The sequence below is a fragment of the Nematolebias whitei genome, chromosome 22 (assembly GCF_014905685.2).
Source record: "Nematolebias whitei isolate Nwh7 chromosome 22, NemWhi1, whole genome shotgun sequence".
Taxonomy (NCBI): Eukaryota; Metazoa; Chordata; class Actinopteri; order Cyprinodontiformes; family Rivulidae; genus Nematolebias; species Nematolebias whitei.
In genome coordinates this window covers 32,155,928-32,176,134 of record NC_056519.1, presented here as the reverse complement: position 1 = coordinate 32,176,134, position 20,207 = coordinate 32,155,928, and the positions used below count along the sequence as shown (strand labels likewise).

The 20,207-nt window shown below is 43.6% G+C and overlaps 1 protein-coding gene across 1 annotated transcript in view; it reads left to right on the top strand.

The window, feature by feature from the left end:
- gys2 (glycogen synthase 2) overlaps positions 1-20,207 on the top strand; it is a 232,173-nt gene that overhangs the window by 56,610 nt on the left and 155,356 nt on the right. The window contains exons 4-8 of the mRNA XM_037696271.1: positions 3,881-4,066; positions 10,779-10,923; positions 17,073-17,190; positions 17,346-17,466; positions 17,556-17,662. Of these exons, the coding sequence (XP_037552199.1) occupies positions 3,881-4,066; positions 10,779-10,923; positions 17,073-17,190; positions 17,346-17,466; positions 17,556-17,662 (677 nt within the window). The remainder of the gene's footprint in view (positions 1-3,880; positions 4,067-10,778; positions 10,924-17,072; positions 17,191-17,345; positions 17,467-17,555; positions 17,663-20,207) is intronic.

Below are 20,207 nucleotides of genomic sequence, written 5' to 3'. Positions count from 1 at the left end.
CCCCCAAAAAAAAAAAATATTTTTTTTAAGCATTCAACAAAAGTAAAAAACAAAGCACCAAAAGTGAAAAAGAAATACAACATCTACAAGTTCTAAAAGAATCAAAGTAAACAACATGGTTGAGTAAAACGGTGCAAGTAAGATGAGTCAGTACAAACAAGTACCTCACAGGCAGTAACACTGCTTAAATGCATGATACATATTGTACACAACATACACCACACAGGCTGCGTGACAGGCCACTGCACAGGCAGTGAGCAACATAGCGATGAACTGAACCATTATGGCAAGGCGGCAACACACATGATACAGCCACATAATGCAGCAGCAATAAACATATTACCTGTCACAGATGTGACTCAGTTCTGTCGAGTCAGTGTACAGAGAAGTCGTCTGAAGCCACAATACAGTCGGGAATGGACGCCTCCAGCCATGTTTCCATAAAGGCAAAGACACAACAGCTTCTTGTGTCCCACTTGCAATAAACCTGTGCGCACAGGTCATACAGTTCACTCCTCAGAGGCTGAACACCCAAATGCAGGACTGAGGAGAGGGGGTTTGCTGCGTCTCTAGTGGGCCCTGATGTTAGGCTGATTGGTAACTCTAAATTGTCCCTAGGTGAGAGAGAGAGTGAATGGTTGTTTTTCTTGTCTCTATGTGGCCCTGTGATGCATTTGCAATCTGTCCAGGGTGTACCCCACCCCTCGCACAGTGATTGCTGGACATGTACACCGGCGACCCCCGTGACCCAAAATGGAAGAAGCGGGTAAAAGATACTGGATGGATGAATGGTGAGTCCTGCACAAAACACCAGCTTGCTTCCCTCTCCGTGTTTTCCTCGTACTACGCGCAGGTAAACAAAGGACCTAGAGGAAATATCTGCCGCGGAGTCACCAAAAAAAGGCTCAACGTCCCCACTCACTGACGATCGCAACACCAAAAGTGTTTTGCTGTCATGCCCATAGTGTGCGAGTGCAGTCCAGGTACAACAAGTCAAAACCAAAACAACAATGAACAAAAAAGTACAAGTTGAAGTAGAGCTCTCATCACTGCTGCCATGCTGTGAGGAACCTTGATCTCTGTACTTTACTCTGTCCTCTTGTCTTACTATGGCTGACTTTCGTTTCTCTTCTTTCAATTGCATACATCCACCTCTCCAAGTTCTCTTCCACCTGTTCCCTGTTCTCACCAAAAATCACAATGTCATCTGCAAACATCATAGTCCATGGGGATTCTTGCCTGACCTCATCTGTTAGTCGGTCCATCACCAGAGCAAACAAGAAGGGGCTCAAAGTCTATCCTTGATGCAATCCCACCTCCACCTTGAAGATATCTGTCACCTTTACAGCACATCTCACCACATTCCTGCTGTCCTCACACATGTCCTGTATCAGTCTAAAATGTCCTGCTGTCCTCACATGTGTCCTGTACCAGTCTAACATGTCCTGTTGTCCTCATACATGTCCTGTCCCAGTCTAACATACTTTTTTCTGCCACTCCAGATTTCCTCTTACAACAGCTCCTCCCTTGGCATCCCACCATATGCTGTTTCTAAATCCTCAAAGCAAAGATTGTGTCTGTGGTGCTCTGTCAGCATAATCCCATACTGCTTCTCACAAATAGGGACCTCTTGTATAAGTCTAACTTCCATAATTCTCTCCCAGATCTTCATTGTGTGACTCAACTTAAACCCCCTGTAGTTGCTACAAGTCTGTACATCACTCTTGTCCTTAAAGATGGGCACCAGCACACTTATTCTCCATTCCATAAGCATTTTCTCACCCTCAAAAATGCCATTGAATATTTGAGTCAAAAGCTTCACTGCCCTCTTGTTCTTTTTGAATTAAATTAAATAGTTGACATGCTCAAAAATATATATGTCTGCTTCATAAGATCTGGTGTCAGTTGTCTGCTCTGCATTAGTACCTGGAGGAATGTACACATGAGCCAAAATGTGGGTTCAGCATTTATTTTCACTAATTTTTGTGGCAGTTTTCCCCTGCAGGTATGAAGAAGGGTACAGCCAGTGGCAGATGGAGTGGCTCAGCAGAGGGTGTAGAATGAGGGGTTGCTGGAAGGTGCTGCTCTCCTGGCTGTGGCTGGTGGTGTCATGCCTGCTGGCATTGCTCTTACTGAGCGGATGGTGGTTGTTTCTTGGGACCGATCCTGTCCCATATTTAATGGTAGGACTGGCACTGGTATCATTGAGTGGACTGAAGAGACCCAGTCATACTATATTACTCTGTAGGATGCTTTCTTTTCTAGGAAGCAGCAAGAGGAGGAAACACTGCTGCAGTTTTTCTTTAACTTTAATGGCCCTTATGGAGCAGGTTAAGCAGAATGCGTCTGATGGGTTGCTTAATGCTGATGTTCTGCTGAGTGATTAGTTTGTTGAACATGTGTGGGGTGCACAGAAGTTCTTGGTTCACTCCACCTGCCGTTTTCCAGATGTCAATGAGTTGAGGGAACTTGTAAATATCAACTCATCTCAGAAAAGTTGGAGCATTATACTACTGGTAAGATGGAGGATTCTGGCTATTCAGCAGTCTAGGATCTTCTTTGGTGGTTTATTTTGTTTCACAGTGTGCTGAAGTGTTCCTGGGGTTACAGTTGGTCTGTTGCTGGTTTATTGGGGTCCAGTTGGTCTGTTGCTGGTTTACTGGGGACAGTCAGTCTGTAGCTGGTTTACTGGGGTCTTCTTTGGCTCTTCCTCATTATTGTTGGTTGCTCCCAATGATTGGAGCAAGTTGCAACAACACTAAAGTTCATTGCCTTCGTTGCACTCTGTTCTTAATGGCACATTGCACGTGCATGGAACGTTATGCCACTCTGGTAAGATGGAGTATTCTGGCTGTTCAGTAGTCTAGGATCTTCTTTGGTGGTTCTTGTTTCAATGTGCTAAATGTGCTAAATTGTTTAGGCTCATCGTCGGGGCAACGATACAACATTGGGGTAGAATGTGATGAGATGTTGTTCCACCCTCCCCACTCTGGAGCTGTTTGTGTGACTGGTATTCTTGGATTCTGATCATCTGAGATCCATTGCTGCTCCACTGGTGTTATTGGTTGCAGCTGCAGCCCTTTGCAGTGCACAGCTTCTGTCTTCTGACCTGCTGCTGAGCCGCTCAGTCCCATGGTAGGCTGCGCTCCTGCTCCTCGGCACGTGATTGAGCTGCGCACTGCTGTGCTTAAATGCCCCAGTGCACAAGGATGCTCTGCTGTCTTGTTCTGTCTTGTCTTGTCCTGGGTTGAGACAACTTTTCAGAGTGTGGGCCGCTCCTCCACTGCATTAGTTGCTGCTATTGCTGCAGCCAGTCAATTGGACAGCGCATGTCTCCTCTGTCCTGTTGTAATGTGTGAGACTGGACATTAACAGTTTGTTCCACTGTCTGTAGTACATTTAATTTATTATTGTATGCAGAACAACCAAAATATCAACTTACCTCATGCTCCCTTTGTCCTTAGGGACTGAGTAGTAGGCCTGAAAGCTGTGTTTTTAATGACCTGTTTTAATAAATTATAAAATAATATTTTAATAGAAATCTGTTTGTGTCAGTGTGTATGCTTACAAACCTGTGGTGTTTTAAATAGTTGGGTAATGACATCCCCCAACTGGCGTTGTTGAGTTTTATATTCAAAACTATTTAAACAACCACCACCCCCTGTATGCCACACTTTCACAAAAAAGAAAAATGTGTTCATGATATTTGATTTTTACGCTTAATTATGTCGGCTTCCATGATTAATTTTAGCTTAAGTTCTAAGGAAACATCTGTGAACGACTAAGTCTACAAACTCTGAATTGGGACTTTGTGAGAGTTCACTTTAACTTAAAGTTGCACTTTCAGAGTCCAATCCCAATTTTGATCTTTGTTTTTCAGCTAACAGACCACCTTGGAGACAAACTCAATGTCATTGGTCACTTCCATGAGTGGCAGGCAGGCCCTGGACTCATTTTGTCTCGCTCTCGCAAGATTCCCATGGCAACGATCTTCACAACACATGCCACTCTACTGGGAAGGTACCTGTGTGCCGGGAATGTGGACTTTTACAACAACTTGGATAAGGTGAGTGGCCAGGAGGGCTGAAAAAGTATGGTCTCTACTTGGGTTTATGTGGATCTACAGTATTTATGTGATCTGCCTTGACACGGTAAGTTTTTCCATCCATCCATCCATCCATCCATCCATTTTCTTTTGCTTAACCAGGGTCGGGCCGCAGGGGGTAGCAGCCTAAGTAGGGAGGCCCAGACTTCTCTCTCCCTAGCCACTTGGGCCAGCTCCTCCGGGGGAATCCTGAGGCATTCCCAGGCCAGCCGAGAAACATAGTCCCTCCAGCGTGTCCTGGGTCTTCCTCTGGGTCTCCTCCCGGTGGGACGTGTCCAGAACACCTCACCAGGGAGGATGGAACTTTGCGGCCGGTCAATTGGACAGCACATGTCTCCTCTGCTCTGTTGTAATGTGTGAGACTGGACATTAATACTTTGTTCCACCATCTGTAGTATGTTTAATTTGTATTATTGTATGTGGAACAACCAAAATATCAGCTTATCTCACTGAGTACAGCTCCTCCAACTGAAGAAGTCTTTCGGATGGAAGAGGAAATGTTTCTACATTTTTTTTGTTTGTTTTGTTTAGTTTCTTGAATGTCCAGAGGACCAGACTTACCTTTTTTTAGATTTTTCTACCTGGATTATTGAGCATGCATCAGGGTAAATGAGAACAGATTGTTGTAAAGTGCTTTGAGTGGCTTGATTAAATTGAAAAGTGCTATATAAAGTACAGTCCATTTACCATTTACAACAAAAAATACTAATACAACTAATTTATAAATATGTTTTCATATAAAGTCAACAAAAAAGCAGGTGTAAAAACCAAAAGACTAGAGTTTACTGCTGACCTTGAATACTGGAAGTATCAGTAGCTATGAATATACTGGGGCATAGGTTGCCAGAGTTTACACATGCATATTGGTATACATTAAAAGATCAGTTAACTATTTAGTGTCAACACTGTTTGTTAGCAAAACATCTCATGAACCACTGGAACAATTTAACTGAAACTTTCAGGAAATTGTCAAAAGTTGCACATGAATGAATATTTGTAACTAACATTTACAGGTAACCCAGTTCAAAAGGGCCACAGCTGTCAGCTCACCTTAGAAAACACAAAAATTGCCATATTTCAATCAATTTTTTTGTCAATTTTACAGTGCTAATATTGTGCTAAAATCTGTTGTAGTAGCTGAGAGTCAGTCACAGCACATACTCTAAGTACTGCTCATTGGGCAAGGTCTTTGTTTAAAACTTCAGCAATAACTGTTGGGAATCCACCCTGTTTGTCTGATAGCAAACATATTGCATGAACCACTTGACTGATTTTATTGAAATTCAGAACTAAATCACTGGATGTATATCTACAACTGATTAACTTTGGGAGTCAATCTAATTAAGGATGGCTTCTACAGCATGTCGTTAGACTGGACAAAATGGCTTTAACTCACTCACTTTTAACATATTCATCTTACATTTGGTGTGATAGTAAATGAGTCTTCTGCAACACATAAAGCAACCATGATCTCACAATACTGCATGAGATTGTGCATGATGTTTTTTCTCAAGGTTTGAGCAAAATGGCCAGTTGGCCACAACTCCTAAGATATGATCGTCTGGTATGAAAGGTGACAGGTAATATGCATTCCCTGTGGCTTTACACAAAAGATGCTGGCTTATTCTAAAATACAGTACTGTAGATCAAACTTCAAACAATTCCAGACTGGATCAACAGCAACACACGGTATAACCCTGGAAATTAATTCCAAATATTTGTTCTCCAAACAGTTTCTAATGAGCAACAATTCATTAATGTTCTGACTCACAGCACTGTTCGATGCAGAGAGGCAGCAGCTGTCACATTTCTGCACATGCTCAGGTCTGTTACGACCACTCAGAACATGATTAGTAACGTTGCACTGCGTGTGGATGGCTCATAATTGGGCCCATGTCCATCCACATCCTAAAGGTCAGCACGAAGCTGAAGGTTGCTCACCGACACAGGGATAATTGACAGATGGACCTGAGGGAGGCTCCAAGGAATCACGTCAATATGCATTTAGATTTGATAAGTGAGATGATCTGCAGTGCAGCACAATAACTTTCTGTATACAGGAAATCAGTTCGACAAATGAAGTTTGCTCTAGCCCAACTTGGATTGTGCTTCTCTTTATGTATACAGCTGAGGTCCAAAGTATATTCAGCAAATGTAAAAAAAACCCTAACATTCCATTCATGTCAGAGACCTAAATACACTGCCTCGCCAAAAAAAGTCCCCACCCAAAAAAAAAAAAGGTCACACCTAATGTTTGGTTGGACCGCCTTTAGCTTTAATTAGAGCATGCATTCGCTGTAGCATTGTTTCGATAAGCTTCTGAAATGTCACAAGATCTATTTTCATCCAGTGTTGCATTAATTTTTCACCAAGATCTTCATTGATGATGGCAGGTTCTGACCACTGTGCAAAGCCTTCTCCAACACATCCCAAAAATTCTCAATGGGGTTAAGGTCTGGACTCTGTGATAACCAATCCATGTGTGAAAATGATGTCTCGTGCTCCCAGAACCACTCTTTCACAATTCGAGTCCGATGAATCCTGCATTGTCATCTTGGAATATGCCCGTGCCATCAGGGAAGAAAAAATCCATTGATGGAATAACCTGGTCACTCAGTATATTCAGGTAGTCAGCTGACCTCATCCTTTGAACACATACTGTTGCTGAATCTAGATCTGACCAACTGCAGCAACCCCAGATCATAGCACTGCCCCCACAGGCTTGTACAGTAGGCACTAGGCATGATGGGTGCGTCACTTCACCTGCCTCTCTTCTTACCCTGATGCACCATCACTCTGGAACAGGGTCAATCTGGACTCATCAGACCACATGACCTTCTTCCATTGCTCCAGAGTCCAATCTTTATGCTCCCTAGCAAACTGAAGCCTTTTTTTCCAGTTAGCCTCACTGGTTAGTGGTTTTCTTAAGGCTACACAGCTGTTCAGTCCCAGTCCCTTGAGTTCTCTTCACATTGTGCTGGTGCAGTTGTTCTTACTTTCACTATTAAACACAGCTCTGAGTGCTGCTGTTGTTTTTCTTCCATTTGATTTCACCAAGTGTTTAAGTGATCACTGATCACCATCATTCAGGATTTATTTCCAGCCACATTTCTTCCTCGAAGACGATGGGTCCCCTCTGTCCTTCCAGTTTTTAATAATGTGTTGGACAGTTCTGAACCTAATTTTAGTAGTTTCTACAATCTCCTTAGATGTTTTCTCTGCTTGATACCAATGATTTGACCCTTCTCAAACAGACTGACTTCTTTTCCACGACCAAGTGATGTGTCTTTCAACACGGTAGTTGAAGAAATGAGAAGCAACTCATTGCACCAGTTGTGGTTAAATAACTTGTTGCAGCTGAAACATAATGGTCCATGCAGTGATGATCCAATAGGAGGCTCATAACGATTTGCTTAGTTAAATCCAGGTGGAGACTTTATTTTTTTTTTGGCCAGGCAGTGTAGTATCATCTTATTTGAACAAGTTTAAAGCATTATACCCCTCTTTGATCAAATGTAAAATATTCAAGATCTTTACTCAGGTTGACTCCAAAAGATAATCAATTGTAGAGTTACATCCACAGCAGTTGTTTTCTGAGTGCCATTGAAATCCACCCCGTGTTTCATGAAATATTGTTACAAACACACACTGTACTTCAAGTGATGACACATTTTGCAAAATCCATTATTATTGCATGAGATTGTGCTTAATGTAATTTACAAGGTTTGACTATAAAGGCTATAAGTCTCTGTTCTCAGCATTAGATGGACTAATACAGGCTGTTCAACTGGTGGCCTGGGGGTCAAATCAGGCCCACAGGTGAGTTCAGTTCGGCCCAACAATGGGTTTATTTTCAAATAAAACTAGATTTTTGGCTCTTGGCTTTCAGTAACTGTGGCCCCTTGGGCGATTTGGCTGAATGGCCCTGGCTTAATATTTTGGCCTGAAAGACAGTTGGTGATAAGCATTCCTTAAAGGAATACTAGGCCTTTATTATCTTTATTATTTGTTTTATCAACTGTTTTAAAGTTATTTTGTTTTCCTTCAAGGACGATGTGTGTTCCTGCCTTTAACACACTTCTATTAAGATAGTCTCAAAAGTAGTCCCACAAGCACACCACGAGGATTGTATGCATACAGGAAGATCTACAAGCATACCACAAGTTTTACAAACGCATAAAGTTTTTCAAATTTACACATTTCAGTTTGCACAAGTAGGAATATTCTGTGCAAACATCTTGTCAAAAACACATGCACAAATCACATGCTATGCATGGATCAGCAGCTTATGAATGTGACTTTTGAGACTTTCTTACAGCTCAATATTCACATCTGAGCCTGAGCAGATTTACTGTTATTGGGAAAAGATTCATTTACAACTTGGCACAATAGCTTATAACCCCTATGTAAAAACATATGTACATACAATTAAAATATATTTTTGATATCCTCTTACTCTGCTAAAAATACCAGAAAATGTATTTTTCCAGAATTAAAAAAAATCTTCATTCTGTGGATTGTGCAGCTGCAATAAATATAAAAAAATGGTTAGGTTATTCTTCCACTTGTAAAACAACAGGAAAATATATATTTTACAATATTTTCTTCTTCTGATAAATCTACAAAACACACCAATAAACAGAAAAAGGAGAACAGCAGACGTAAAAACATTGTCATCCCTTATGTTGCTGGAGTATCAGAGAAATTCAGAAGGATCTTCAACAAACACAAGATCCCAGTACATTTCAAACCCAGCAGGACTCTCGGACAGAGGCTGGTCCACCCTAAGGACAAAGCATCCATACACAAACAGAGTGGTGTAGTGTCTGCTGTCCAGTGCAGCGAGGACTGTCCAGACCTCTACATTGGAGAAACTATACAGCCTCTTCACAGACACATGGCTCATCACAGGAGAGCCAGCTCCACAGGACAAGACTCAACTGTTCACCTCCATCTCACAGATAAGGAACACTCTTTTGAGGACCAAAATGTGCACATTTTGGACCGAGAACACAGATGGTTTGAGAGGGGGGTGAAGGAGGCAATTTATGTAAAAAGAGAAAAGCCGTCTCTTAACAGAGGAGGAGGCCTCAGATTTCCACTTTCAAAAACCTATAATGCAACTTTAAAACAGATTCCCAGACGGTTTTCACACCTGATGGGAACAGAGGGGCCTCGTCTGTGAATTAGAGGAACAAAGACTCCTACTGTTTAGGTTTTTAGGTGTGAACTGCCAATCTACATATATGTGTGTGTGTGTGTGTGTCTTATCTCACTCAGTCTTATAACCTGTATCTCTCACTCTCTGCTCTTTGAACTGAGAAAGCTCCTCGGATGAGGAGCGAAACGTCTTCTGTTACAAATAAAGTCCAGTTGTTTTTGTATTGAACGCTTTTTGAATTCATCATGTCCTGGATGACTGAGAATCTTCACCAGCATAATAATAGATGTGGAAAACAAACAGACACAAAAGACAACATTTGTAACTTTTAATGTGATTATTAAAAATGTTTACTCCTTAAATGTTTAGGTTAAAGGTAAACACTAAACCATCATATGCATTCTTTTGAGTGTTTACAACTACTAACGTATGTATGTAACACTATTACTGTGGTGATAAATATAGAAATATTTATATTTAATATTTAATCTGTGTGTGGCAGCACGGTGGCGCAACTGGTAGAGCTGCTGCCTCTCAGCGAGCAGGTCCGTGGTTCAAACCCCGGTCCAGGGGCCTTTCTGGGTGGAGTTTGCATGTTCTCTCCGTGCATGCGTGGGTTTTCTCCGGGTACTCCAGTTTCCTCCCACAGACCAAAAACATGCATGTTAGGCTGATTGGTAACTCTAAATTGTCCCTAGGTGTGAGTGAGAGAGTGAATGGTTGTTTGTCTCGTTTGTCTCTATGTGTCCCTGTGATGGACTGGAGACCTGTCCAGGGTGTACCCCGCCCCTCGCACAGTGATTGCTGGACATGGGCACCGGCGACCCCCGTGACCCAAAAATGGAATAAGCGGGTAAAGATAATGGATGGATGGATTTAATCTGTGTCTACTGTATAATAATCAGATCCTGAAATGCAGATGTGACGTGTGGATTTTCTGAATAAAGAGCACTAATGGGGAGACATTTCTGCTGACCTTTCATTACAGAGGTATCTTGTTAGAATGCATTACAGAAGCAGAGCATGATCTATTCACACGAGGAGAGCTGTTAGTCAGGTTACTTCTTGTTGCTCTCTAAAATATTGAATGAAAATGTAGATGTTTAACAACCTGCTAAAATACACCAGAATGCAGGAAATGGCATCTACTTTATTCAAAATATTTTGGGGGAGGATACCCAGACCCCCACCCCCCACCAATGTGTCCCCTGCCTCTCCACATTACAAATGCTTCTGACACCAATGCATACAATCGTGTGACTACTTTTAAGACGGAATTATATTTATACATATCCTGATGTATGCTCAATAATCCAGGTAGAAAAATCTAAAAAAGTTAAGTCTGGTCCTCTGGACATTCAAAATACAAAACAACAACGAATGTCCAGAGGACCAGACTTAACTTTTTTAGATTTATACGTTCATCTACACAGAGCAAGTCATGTTCTTCTACTGAAACTTTCCTCTACATTTAGGAGATGAAATGTGACCTGCACTTTCTGTGTGTTGTAGTTCAACATTGATAAGGAGGCAGGCGAGAGGCAGATCTATCATCGGTACTGCCTGGAGCGAGCAGCAGTACACTGTGCTCACGTTTTCACCACAGTGTCCCAGATCACTGCTGTGGAGGCCAACCACATGCTGCACAGGAAACCAGGTGGAGACTTTCTCTGTTGATCTTTTCTACACACACAAACATGTGATTAGAACTTTCCACACACTCATCATGGGCATGAATAATGTTTTCATTTGGGCTTTTATTGGGTCTTGTGATTAATTGCCCCTTAACAAGTTGCACCTGAACCAGAGGCTTTTTGTGTGCATCAATAAGAATTTTGGCTGATGTTTGACCACACTTCCTGGAAGAATTGGTAGAGTTTGTTGGTTTCCTAGCATGGACACTTCTTTTACAACAAAGTCCACAAATTTTCATTTGAGTTGAGGTTGGGGCTTTAGGAAGACTATTTTAGAAGCTCAATTTTATCCTGCTTTATCCAATCAGAAACCAGTTCTGACGTGTTCTTTACATCACTGTCCTGTTTGCACACCCAATTGTGTCCAAGTTTCAATGGTCTATCTGTTGATGAGAGGTGAAGTTGAAAGGTTTGGACCTACTTCTTCATTATTGCATCTACTTTGTGCCACAGTATGATGGCACCATCCCCATGCTTGACTGTTGGTACAACGTTGTTAGATCTCAAAGCCTTGCCTTGACTTTTCTTGACATACACATCTCATTGTGGCAAACAGCTCTTGTCCAACCATCCCACTTTTCTCCAGAAGACATTTGTCTTGTCCATTAGTACAACTGCTGATTTTAGTCCAACTTAAAGGTGTGGCTTTTGGAACAGGAGCTTCTACCATTTTAATATATAGTGATAAACTGGTTTCACATGGACACTGGTGTTCCAGCAGTTTCCAGTTCATGGTAGGTCTGAACCTTGATGGTTCCTGGGTAGTTACTCAACAACCTAACCTATATCCTTTCATTTGAGGGAGCACTGGCCAAGTCATTGACTGCTGTTAAACCATCAGCTTTTTTGTTGACTTTAATACTTTAAAATCACAAAAACATGAGTCAAAGCCTGTATGCAACTCTTTATAATAAAACACTTTCACATTAGTACAGCAACTGAAAATAAAGTATACCCCATGGTTAGACACACTATTCTGGACGACTGCCCACACATGATCAACCTAGCTTTCAAGTTAACTATCTGATATAAAACATTAATACAAATGTATTGCTTTAAACTCAAATTTGCCTTCATAACACTCACATAAAGAAATTGTCAGCTCCAATCAGTCACAATCACGAGACAGTATGTCTTCCATCTCGCATGCCTCAGAAACTTCAGGGAAAGATGCTCAAGAATTTCTACACCTGCACCATCAAGATCATCGTGATTGGGAACATCATCACCTGGATGGGCAACTTAATCAAAGAGGACTTCAAAGCACCTAAAAGGGTGGTCTGCACAGCTGAGTGGGCCATCAGATCAACTCTCCTTGACCTGCAGGATATCTGGTGGTGCAGGTTGAAGACTCAGAAGATGACAACAAAAAAGGTTAAATCATGTCATCTGGACCTGTTTTTTTAAGTGACAAAGGTTTCGTCCCCCATCCAGAGGACTTCCTCAGTCTACGGCCTGCCAACCAGATCTGTTGACCAATTGATCTGTTGACCAATCTGCAGATGACACAATTTAATTTTTTTTGTTGTTATCTACCTGGATTGTTGAGCTTACAAATCTTTTTCTGAACCACTTTGGCCTTGGTTGTCCTCAGGCTGTTTCTGTGAGTAGCAAGTTGGCCATCTGGCCTAAAACAGTTAATTGTTGTACATGATGATTATTTTTGGATGGGTGTGTTTTGCACACATTAAAAGCCTACTTTTGAGATTCCAACAGGAGGTTGGCTTGAAACACAGCAGTGAAGGCTACCTATGGCACAGATCTGGTTGGCAGGCCGTAGACTGAGGAAGTCCTCTGGATGGGATGAACAAAACATTTCTCACTTAAAGAAACTGATCCACATGACACCATTTAACCCTTTTGTTGTTATCTACCTGGATGATTGAGCTTACAACCCTTACTCAGAAGAACAGCCCAACTACCCAGAGTTAATGTGGTCATCTTGGCTACTTTTCAGAATAATGTTCTCCTTCCCTTGGCTATTGGTTTAGGTGGCCATGTCTTAGAAGATTTGCAGTTGTGCAATACTTCTTCCATTTTCAGATGATAGATGTGCTATTGTTTAATGCCCTAATCCTGCTTTAAGCTTCTCAGCAAAGTTATCCCTAACCTGTGAGGCATGCTCCTTGGTTTCTATAATGCCTATTTATCACTAATGTTCTGTAAGAAATCTCTGGAACCTTTAGACAACAGCTGGGTTTATACTGAGAATAAATTTAATAGGTTACTAAGTGACCTAACCCCTTTGATGTGAAAAATAAACAGACCTAATGTTCCCTTGCCCGGACGTGGGTCACCGGGGCCCCACTCTGGAGCCAGGCCTGGAGGTGGGGCACGCGGGCGAGCGCCTGGTGGCCGGGCTTTTACCCATGGAGCTCGACCGGGCACAGCCCGAAGAGGAGACGTGGGTCCCCCTTCCCATGGGCTCACCACCTGTGGGAGGGGCCAAAGGGGTCGGGTGCAATGTGGGATGGGTGGTGGCCGAGGGCGGGGACCCTGGCGGTCTGATCCTCAGCTACAGAAGCTGGCTATTGGGACGTGGAATGTCACCTCACTGGTGGGGAAGGAGCCTGAGCTGGTGTGTGAGGCTGAGAGGTTCCGGCTAGAAATAGTCGGACTCACCTCTACGCATGGCTCGGGCTCTGGAACCAGTTTCCTTGAGAGGGGCTGGACACTCTTCCACTCTGGAGTTGCCCCTGGTGAGAGGCGCCGAGCAGGCGTGGGCGTACTTATTGCCCCCCAACTTGGTGCCTGTGTGTTGGGGTTCACCCCGGTGAATGAGAGGGTGGCCTCCCTCCGCCTATGTGTGGGGGGACGGGTTCTGACTGTCGTTTGTGCTTATGCACCAAACGGCAGTTTGGATTATCCACCCTTTCTGGAGTCCTTGGAGGGGGTACTGGAAAGTGCACCTTCTGGGGACTCCCTTGTTCTGCTGGGGGACTTCAATGCTCATGTGGGCAATGACAGTGAGACCTGGAGGGGTGTGGTTGGGAGGAACGGCCCCCCTGATCTGAACCAGAGCGGTGTTCTGTTGTTGGACTTCTGTGCTCGTCATGGGTTGTCAATAACGAACACCTTGTTCAAGCATAAGGGTGTCCATATGTGCTCTTGGCACCAGGACACCCTAGGCCGCAGTTCGATGATCGACTTTGTCATCGTCTCATCTGATCTGCGGCCACATGTCTTGGACACTCGGGTGAAGAGAGGGGCGGAGCTATCAACTGATCACTACCTGGTGGTGAGTTGGCTCCGATGGTGGGGGAGGATGCCGGTCAGACCTGGCAGACCCAAACATATTGTGAGGGTTTGCTGGGAACGTCTGGCAGAGTCTCCTGTGAGACGGAGTTTCAACTCCCACCTCCGGGAGAACTTTGAACATGTTCCGAGGGAGGTGGGGGACATTGAGTCTGAGTGGACCATGTTTCGTGCCTCTATTGTCGAGGCGGCTTACCAGAGCTGCGGCCACAAGGTTGTCGGTGCCTGTCGCGGTGGCAACCCTCGAACCCGATGGTGGACACCGTCGGTGAGGGATGCTGTCAGGCTGAAGAAGGAGTCCTATCGGGCCTTTTTGGCCTGTGGGACCCCGGAAGCAGCTGATGGGTACCGGCAGTCCAAGCGACATGCGGCTCGGGTGGTTGCTGAGGCAAAAACTCGGGCATGGGAGGAGTTCGGAGAGGCCATGGAGAACGACTTCCGCACGGCTTCAAGACGATTCTGGTCCACCATCCGGCGTCTCAGTGGGGGGGAAAGCGGTACGCCACCAACACTGTTTATAGTGGGAGTGGTGTGCTGCTGACCTCAACTCGGGATGTCGTGGGTCGGTGGGCGGAATACTTTGAAGACCTCCTCAATCCCACCGGTACGTCTTCCACTGAGGAAGCGGAGCCTGGGGACTCTGGGTCGGGCCCTCCAATCTCTGGTGCTGAGGTCACCGAGGTGGTTAAAAAGCTCCTCGGTGGCAAGGCCCCAGGGGTGGATGAGATTCGCCCAGAGTTCCTAAAGGCTCTGGATGTTGTAGGGTTGTGTTGGCTTACGCGACTCTGCAATATTGCGTGGACATCGGGGGAAGTTCCCCTGGATTGGCAGACCGGGGTGGTGGTCCCCCTATTCAAAAAGGGGGACCGTAGAGTGTGTTCCAACTACAGGGGAATCACGCTCTTAAGCCTCCCTGGTAAGGTCTATTCAGGGGTTCTGGAGAGGAGGGTCCGTCGGATAGTCGAACCTCGGATTCAGGAGGAACAGTGCGGTTTTCGTCCTGGCCGTGGAACACTGGACCAGCTCTACACTCTCAGCAGGGTCCTGGAGGGTGCGTGGGAGTTTGCCCAACCAGTCTACATGTGCTTTGTGGACTTGGAGAAGGCGTTCGACCGCGTCCCTCGGGGGGCCCTGTGGGGGGCCCTGTGGGGGGTACTCTGGGAGTATGGGGTACCGGGCCCTTTGATACGGGCTGTTAGGTCCCTGTATGACCGGTGTCAGAGCCTGGTCTGCATTGCCGGCAGTAAGTCGGGCTTGTTCCCTGTGAGAGTTGGACTCCACCAAGGTTGCCCTTTGTCACCGATTCTGTTCATAACTTTTATGGACAGAATTTCTAGGCGCAGCCAAGGTGTTGAGGGGATCCGTTTTGGTGGCCTTAGGATTGCATTTCTGCTTTTTGCAGATGATGTGGTCTTATTGGCTTTATCAGATCGTGATCTACAGCATTCGCTGGAGCGGTTCGCAGCCGAATGCGATGCGGCCGGGATGAAGATCAGTCCCTCCAAATCCGAGGCCATGGTCTTGAGCCGGAAAAGGGTAGAGTGCCCTCTCCGGGTCAGGGAGGAGGTCCTACCCCAAGTGAAGGAGTTCAAGTATCTTGGGGTCTTGTTCACGAATGAGGGAAAAATGGAGCGTGAGATCGATAGGCGGATAGGTGCAGCATCTGAAGTGAAGCGGGCGTTGTACAGGTCTGTCGTGGTGAAGAGAGAGCTGAGTCAAAAGGCGAAGCTCTCAATTTACCGATCGATCTACGTTCCCACCCTCATCTATGGTCACGAGCTTTGGGTTGTGACCGAAAGAATGAGATCTCGGATACAAGCGGCCGAAATGAGTTTTCTCCGCAGGGTGTCTGGGCTCTCCCTTAGAGACAGGGTGAGAAGCTCGATCATCCGGGAGGGACTTGGAGTAGAGCCGCTGCTTCTCCATGTCGAGAGGAGCCAGTTGAGGTGGCTTGGGCATCTGTTTAGGATGCCTTCTGGACGCCTCCCTGGTGAGGTGTTCCGGACACGTCCCACCGGAAGGAGGCCCAGAGGAAGACCCAGGACACGCTGGAGGGACTATGTTTCTCGGCTGGCCTGGGAACGCCTCAGGATTCCCCCGGAAGAGCTGGCCCAAGTGGCTGGGGAGAGGGAAGTCTGGGCCTCCCTACTTAGGCTGCTACCCCCACGACCCGACCCCGGATAAGCAGAAGAAAATGGATGGATGGATGGACTAAGTGACCTCTCAGGGCAAGTTGTTGGACTGAATTTTAATTTGGGGTATCAGAGTAAAAAGTGTGAATGCAGGCCACATTTCAGAGTTTTATTTGAAAATACTGTATTTTTTTTTTAAACCTCACCACATTACACACTGTTTTTGTTGGTCTTTTGTATAAAATCCCAGTCAAAATTTTGAAGTTGTAGTTGTACAAATGAGGAAAGGTTCAAAGTATATATAATTTTGACATTGTGTAGATCAGAGAAAATCCACAATAAGTTTAAATTTGGTTTTCAAAAACAACTGAAGCAGTATTTTGTATAATCAGTCCATGTGGAAAGGCTAAAAAAACATTTAAAACCCAAAATGAATGTGACATTAGTGTTCATGATGAGTGAATGGAAAAGTCTGAAGTGAACTGTAAATTGGACTGTCGATGTTGATTGTCTCTTGAGTCACACTAACATAGATAACATTATTGACTTGACTGATCTAAATGAGTGATCACTGATCTAACCCTAAGCCTAACCCTTGGACAATGGCTCATGAATATAAATAACCAAAACCAAAGATTTAGTCTGACTTTTGAGCTTTTTTCTACTTCACAGTGAGGTCAAACTCAATCCATTTCTGTTAAACTGTTTTTGTCATGTTGGTTCAGATGTGGTGACACCAAACGGACTGAATGTGAAGAAGTTCTCCGCCATGCATGAGTTTCAGAACAAGCACTCCACCAACAAGGCTCGGATCCAGGAATTTGTCAGAGGACACTTTTATGGGTGGGAAAGCTGGATGACCAGTCCTGAGGAAACTCATCTTTTTTTATAACGTTGCTTCATCAAATTGAGTTAGCTTGTTATCATAAAGGATACCGGTACTAACTTAGCTGATGAATGATTGTAATAGCATTCATTAAACCTTTTTATCCTGACAGGCATCTTGACTTCAGCTTGGATAAAACTCTGTTCTTCTTCATTGCTGGACGGTATGAGTTTTCCAACAAGGGAGCTGATATTTTTCTGGAATCACTGTCCAGACTCAACTACTTACTGCGGGTGAGAGCCCTCATTTCTGTGTATTCTGTGTATTTTGCATCACACCATCAAGAGCCAAAATTATCAAACTAAAACAACTTTTTCCACAGGTTCATAAAAATGATATGACAGTGGTGGTTTTCTTCATCATGCCAGCTAAAACGAACAACTTCAATGTGGAGTCACTGAAGGGGCAAGCAGTACGCAAGCAACTTTGGTATGAATTTTGTTCAAAAAATAATATCAGTTAGGTAGCAATACATTATACAGGCCATTACATTTTGGATACATATCTGGTACTTACAGTAAGGACCAGGTACATACCCTATAGATGCCAGGTGTGTACCTGGATTGTATCTGGTATGTCTTCTGAAAGTATACAATAATTTTATATTTTATTATTCAGTAAGCATCAGGCAGGGAAAAAAGTCTGATAGGAATTTTTTCGCCTCCAATTCCTACATGTGTCCAGTTTATCACTTTTATTGTCTGTCCAAACAGGTCTAGCTTGTAAATGAGTCTTTGAGGCTCAACATGACTTATCTGTTTAAATAAAGGTTGAATGAATGAAAAAAGTACACTGTCCATACCAGGTGTGTACCTGATATGTACTTGGCAAGGAATCTGTAAGTGTGCAGTAAGTAACAGGTACACCCCCTTTAAAATACCAGGTACATACATACCGTATATGTTCATTGCCCTGAGACGACTTCTGTTGTGACTTGGTGCTATAAAAATAAACTGAACTGAAATGAATTTAATCATACCCAATAAGTACTAGCTATAACTAGTATGAACTTTGCTCCAAATAATGTCACTTACATTCATTCAACATTTTTTTAGACAGGTTAATCCCACTGAGCCTCGAGGACTCATTTACAAGAGAGACCTGAAAATAGGATACATACATAAATACTTACTGGGTACATACCCCAAATACATGGAATATGTATTTGTTACTTACAGGCTATGTACCTATTACTTACCTGCTATCTACAGGGTACTAAAAAGGTACATATCTGAGTACTTTTCATTCAACCTTTATTTACTGTATACAGGTTAGTGTCATTGAGTCATGAGGACTTGTTTTCAAGAAAGATCTGTTAAAAAGTACTTAGAAAGTACTAAGTGTTATTATGCATTCCCACCATCAGATATAGATACAGGCTGCTGTACAAGAACTATATTAATTTTCCATCAGACAATACTATATACACCTTCATTAGACCAAATCAATCAGATTCACTGATTTGTTTGAACAGGGAGAAATCAGACATCTCCCATATGTCACCATATATACACCAATGAGTCAAGTAAGCACATTTAATTTGTATAGCACCATTTATAACATAAAGTAGTGGTTTACATCAAGCACATTAAAACAATTAGACCCAAATCAAATATGACTTAAAGCAACAAATGATACATGACAATAAAACATAAAAAAAAACCACTATTGCAGAAATTAGACCGAAAATTGTTTTTTGTTATTTTTGTTGATTTAAAACTGTGAGGATTTGTGTTTCCTAGTGTGTCTCCCCCATGTGGTCTGTTTCCAACTCCTGCCACTCCCACCTGTTCCTAATTGTCTTTTCCCCAGGTATATCTTATTATTTGTTGTTTTGTATTGAAGTCTGAGTCTCTATGTTCCCCATGTCCACCCATGTTCCTGTATGGCATCCAGCTTTCTGCCTCCCTCCGTGTCTCCCCAATGACTGTGTAAGTTTTCTGCCCCATCAGTCTTTTTCTTTAATAAATTGATTTGATTATTTTTGTCATGAGGTAGCATTAAATAAGGACCCAGATGAACGGACTGAAGGATAACAGACTCAGAAGAACAAAGATCAGTGTTTTATTTACAGTGGCTAATATTCAGTCTTTGTATCACAAGGGGTGAGTCCAGGAGATTCTCCAACCAAGGTCCAAAGACTTTCCAGGGAGGACTCAGGTGGAGCATGGATGTAAGATGTTACCGGAGGAAGCTGTTTGCAGATAAGATGAGACGAGGAACCACATCCAGGAAAGCCCTGTTCATCAGGTCCACAGGTGCTCAGGTTGATTCAAGATGGGAGGCACTGGAAAACCAAAGTCATAAGCAGGAAATGCTTCAGCACTGAATGAAGCCAGTCCTCAGTCTTAAATAGTCCCAGTCTGATTGGTGTAGATGGCTGTCAGCTGTGGCTCATAAATCCTGTCTCCCAGGTAACCAGAATCTGTGGAGTGAAGCACAACTGCAACCCCTACAATTTTACTCCCGAGTTCTCTGCCTCGGCTTGCACATGGGTTCTAACAAACTGCAGAAATACGACAAAAGCATTCTAGAGAGCTCATACTGACATGTGGAGGAAGAATGTTTCAAAAATTGAAACCCTGGACTGAAAAATCTCACAACTAGAAGCCTTTTATCTGAAGACCTTAGGGGACTAGAGGATGCAAAAAGGATTAAATGTTAACTGATGTAAAAAGGAACCTAAATGGACAAGGAGGAGATTAAATTAAGTTCTGAATTTTACAGGAAGCTAGTGATAGAACCTGGTGATATGAGAACCAAACAGGGTTTTGGTGAGAAGTTTTGCAGCTGTGTTTTGTACTAGATGAGAGAGAGTGCCTTGGTTTGGGTGGCTTTAGCGTAGAGGTAGGGCAGCGACTTGAGAGTACTGTAGGGCACAGGGTTGACTGCCATCCATGCACATGTCATGGTGTCCTTAAGTAAGACCCTTATAACCTCACTGTTCCCTGGGCACTTACATAGCTTTCCCCTG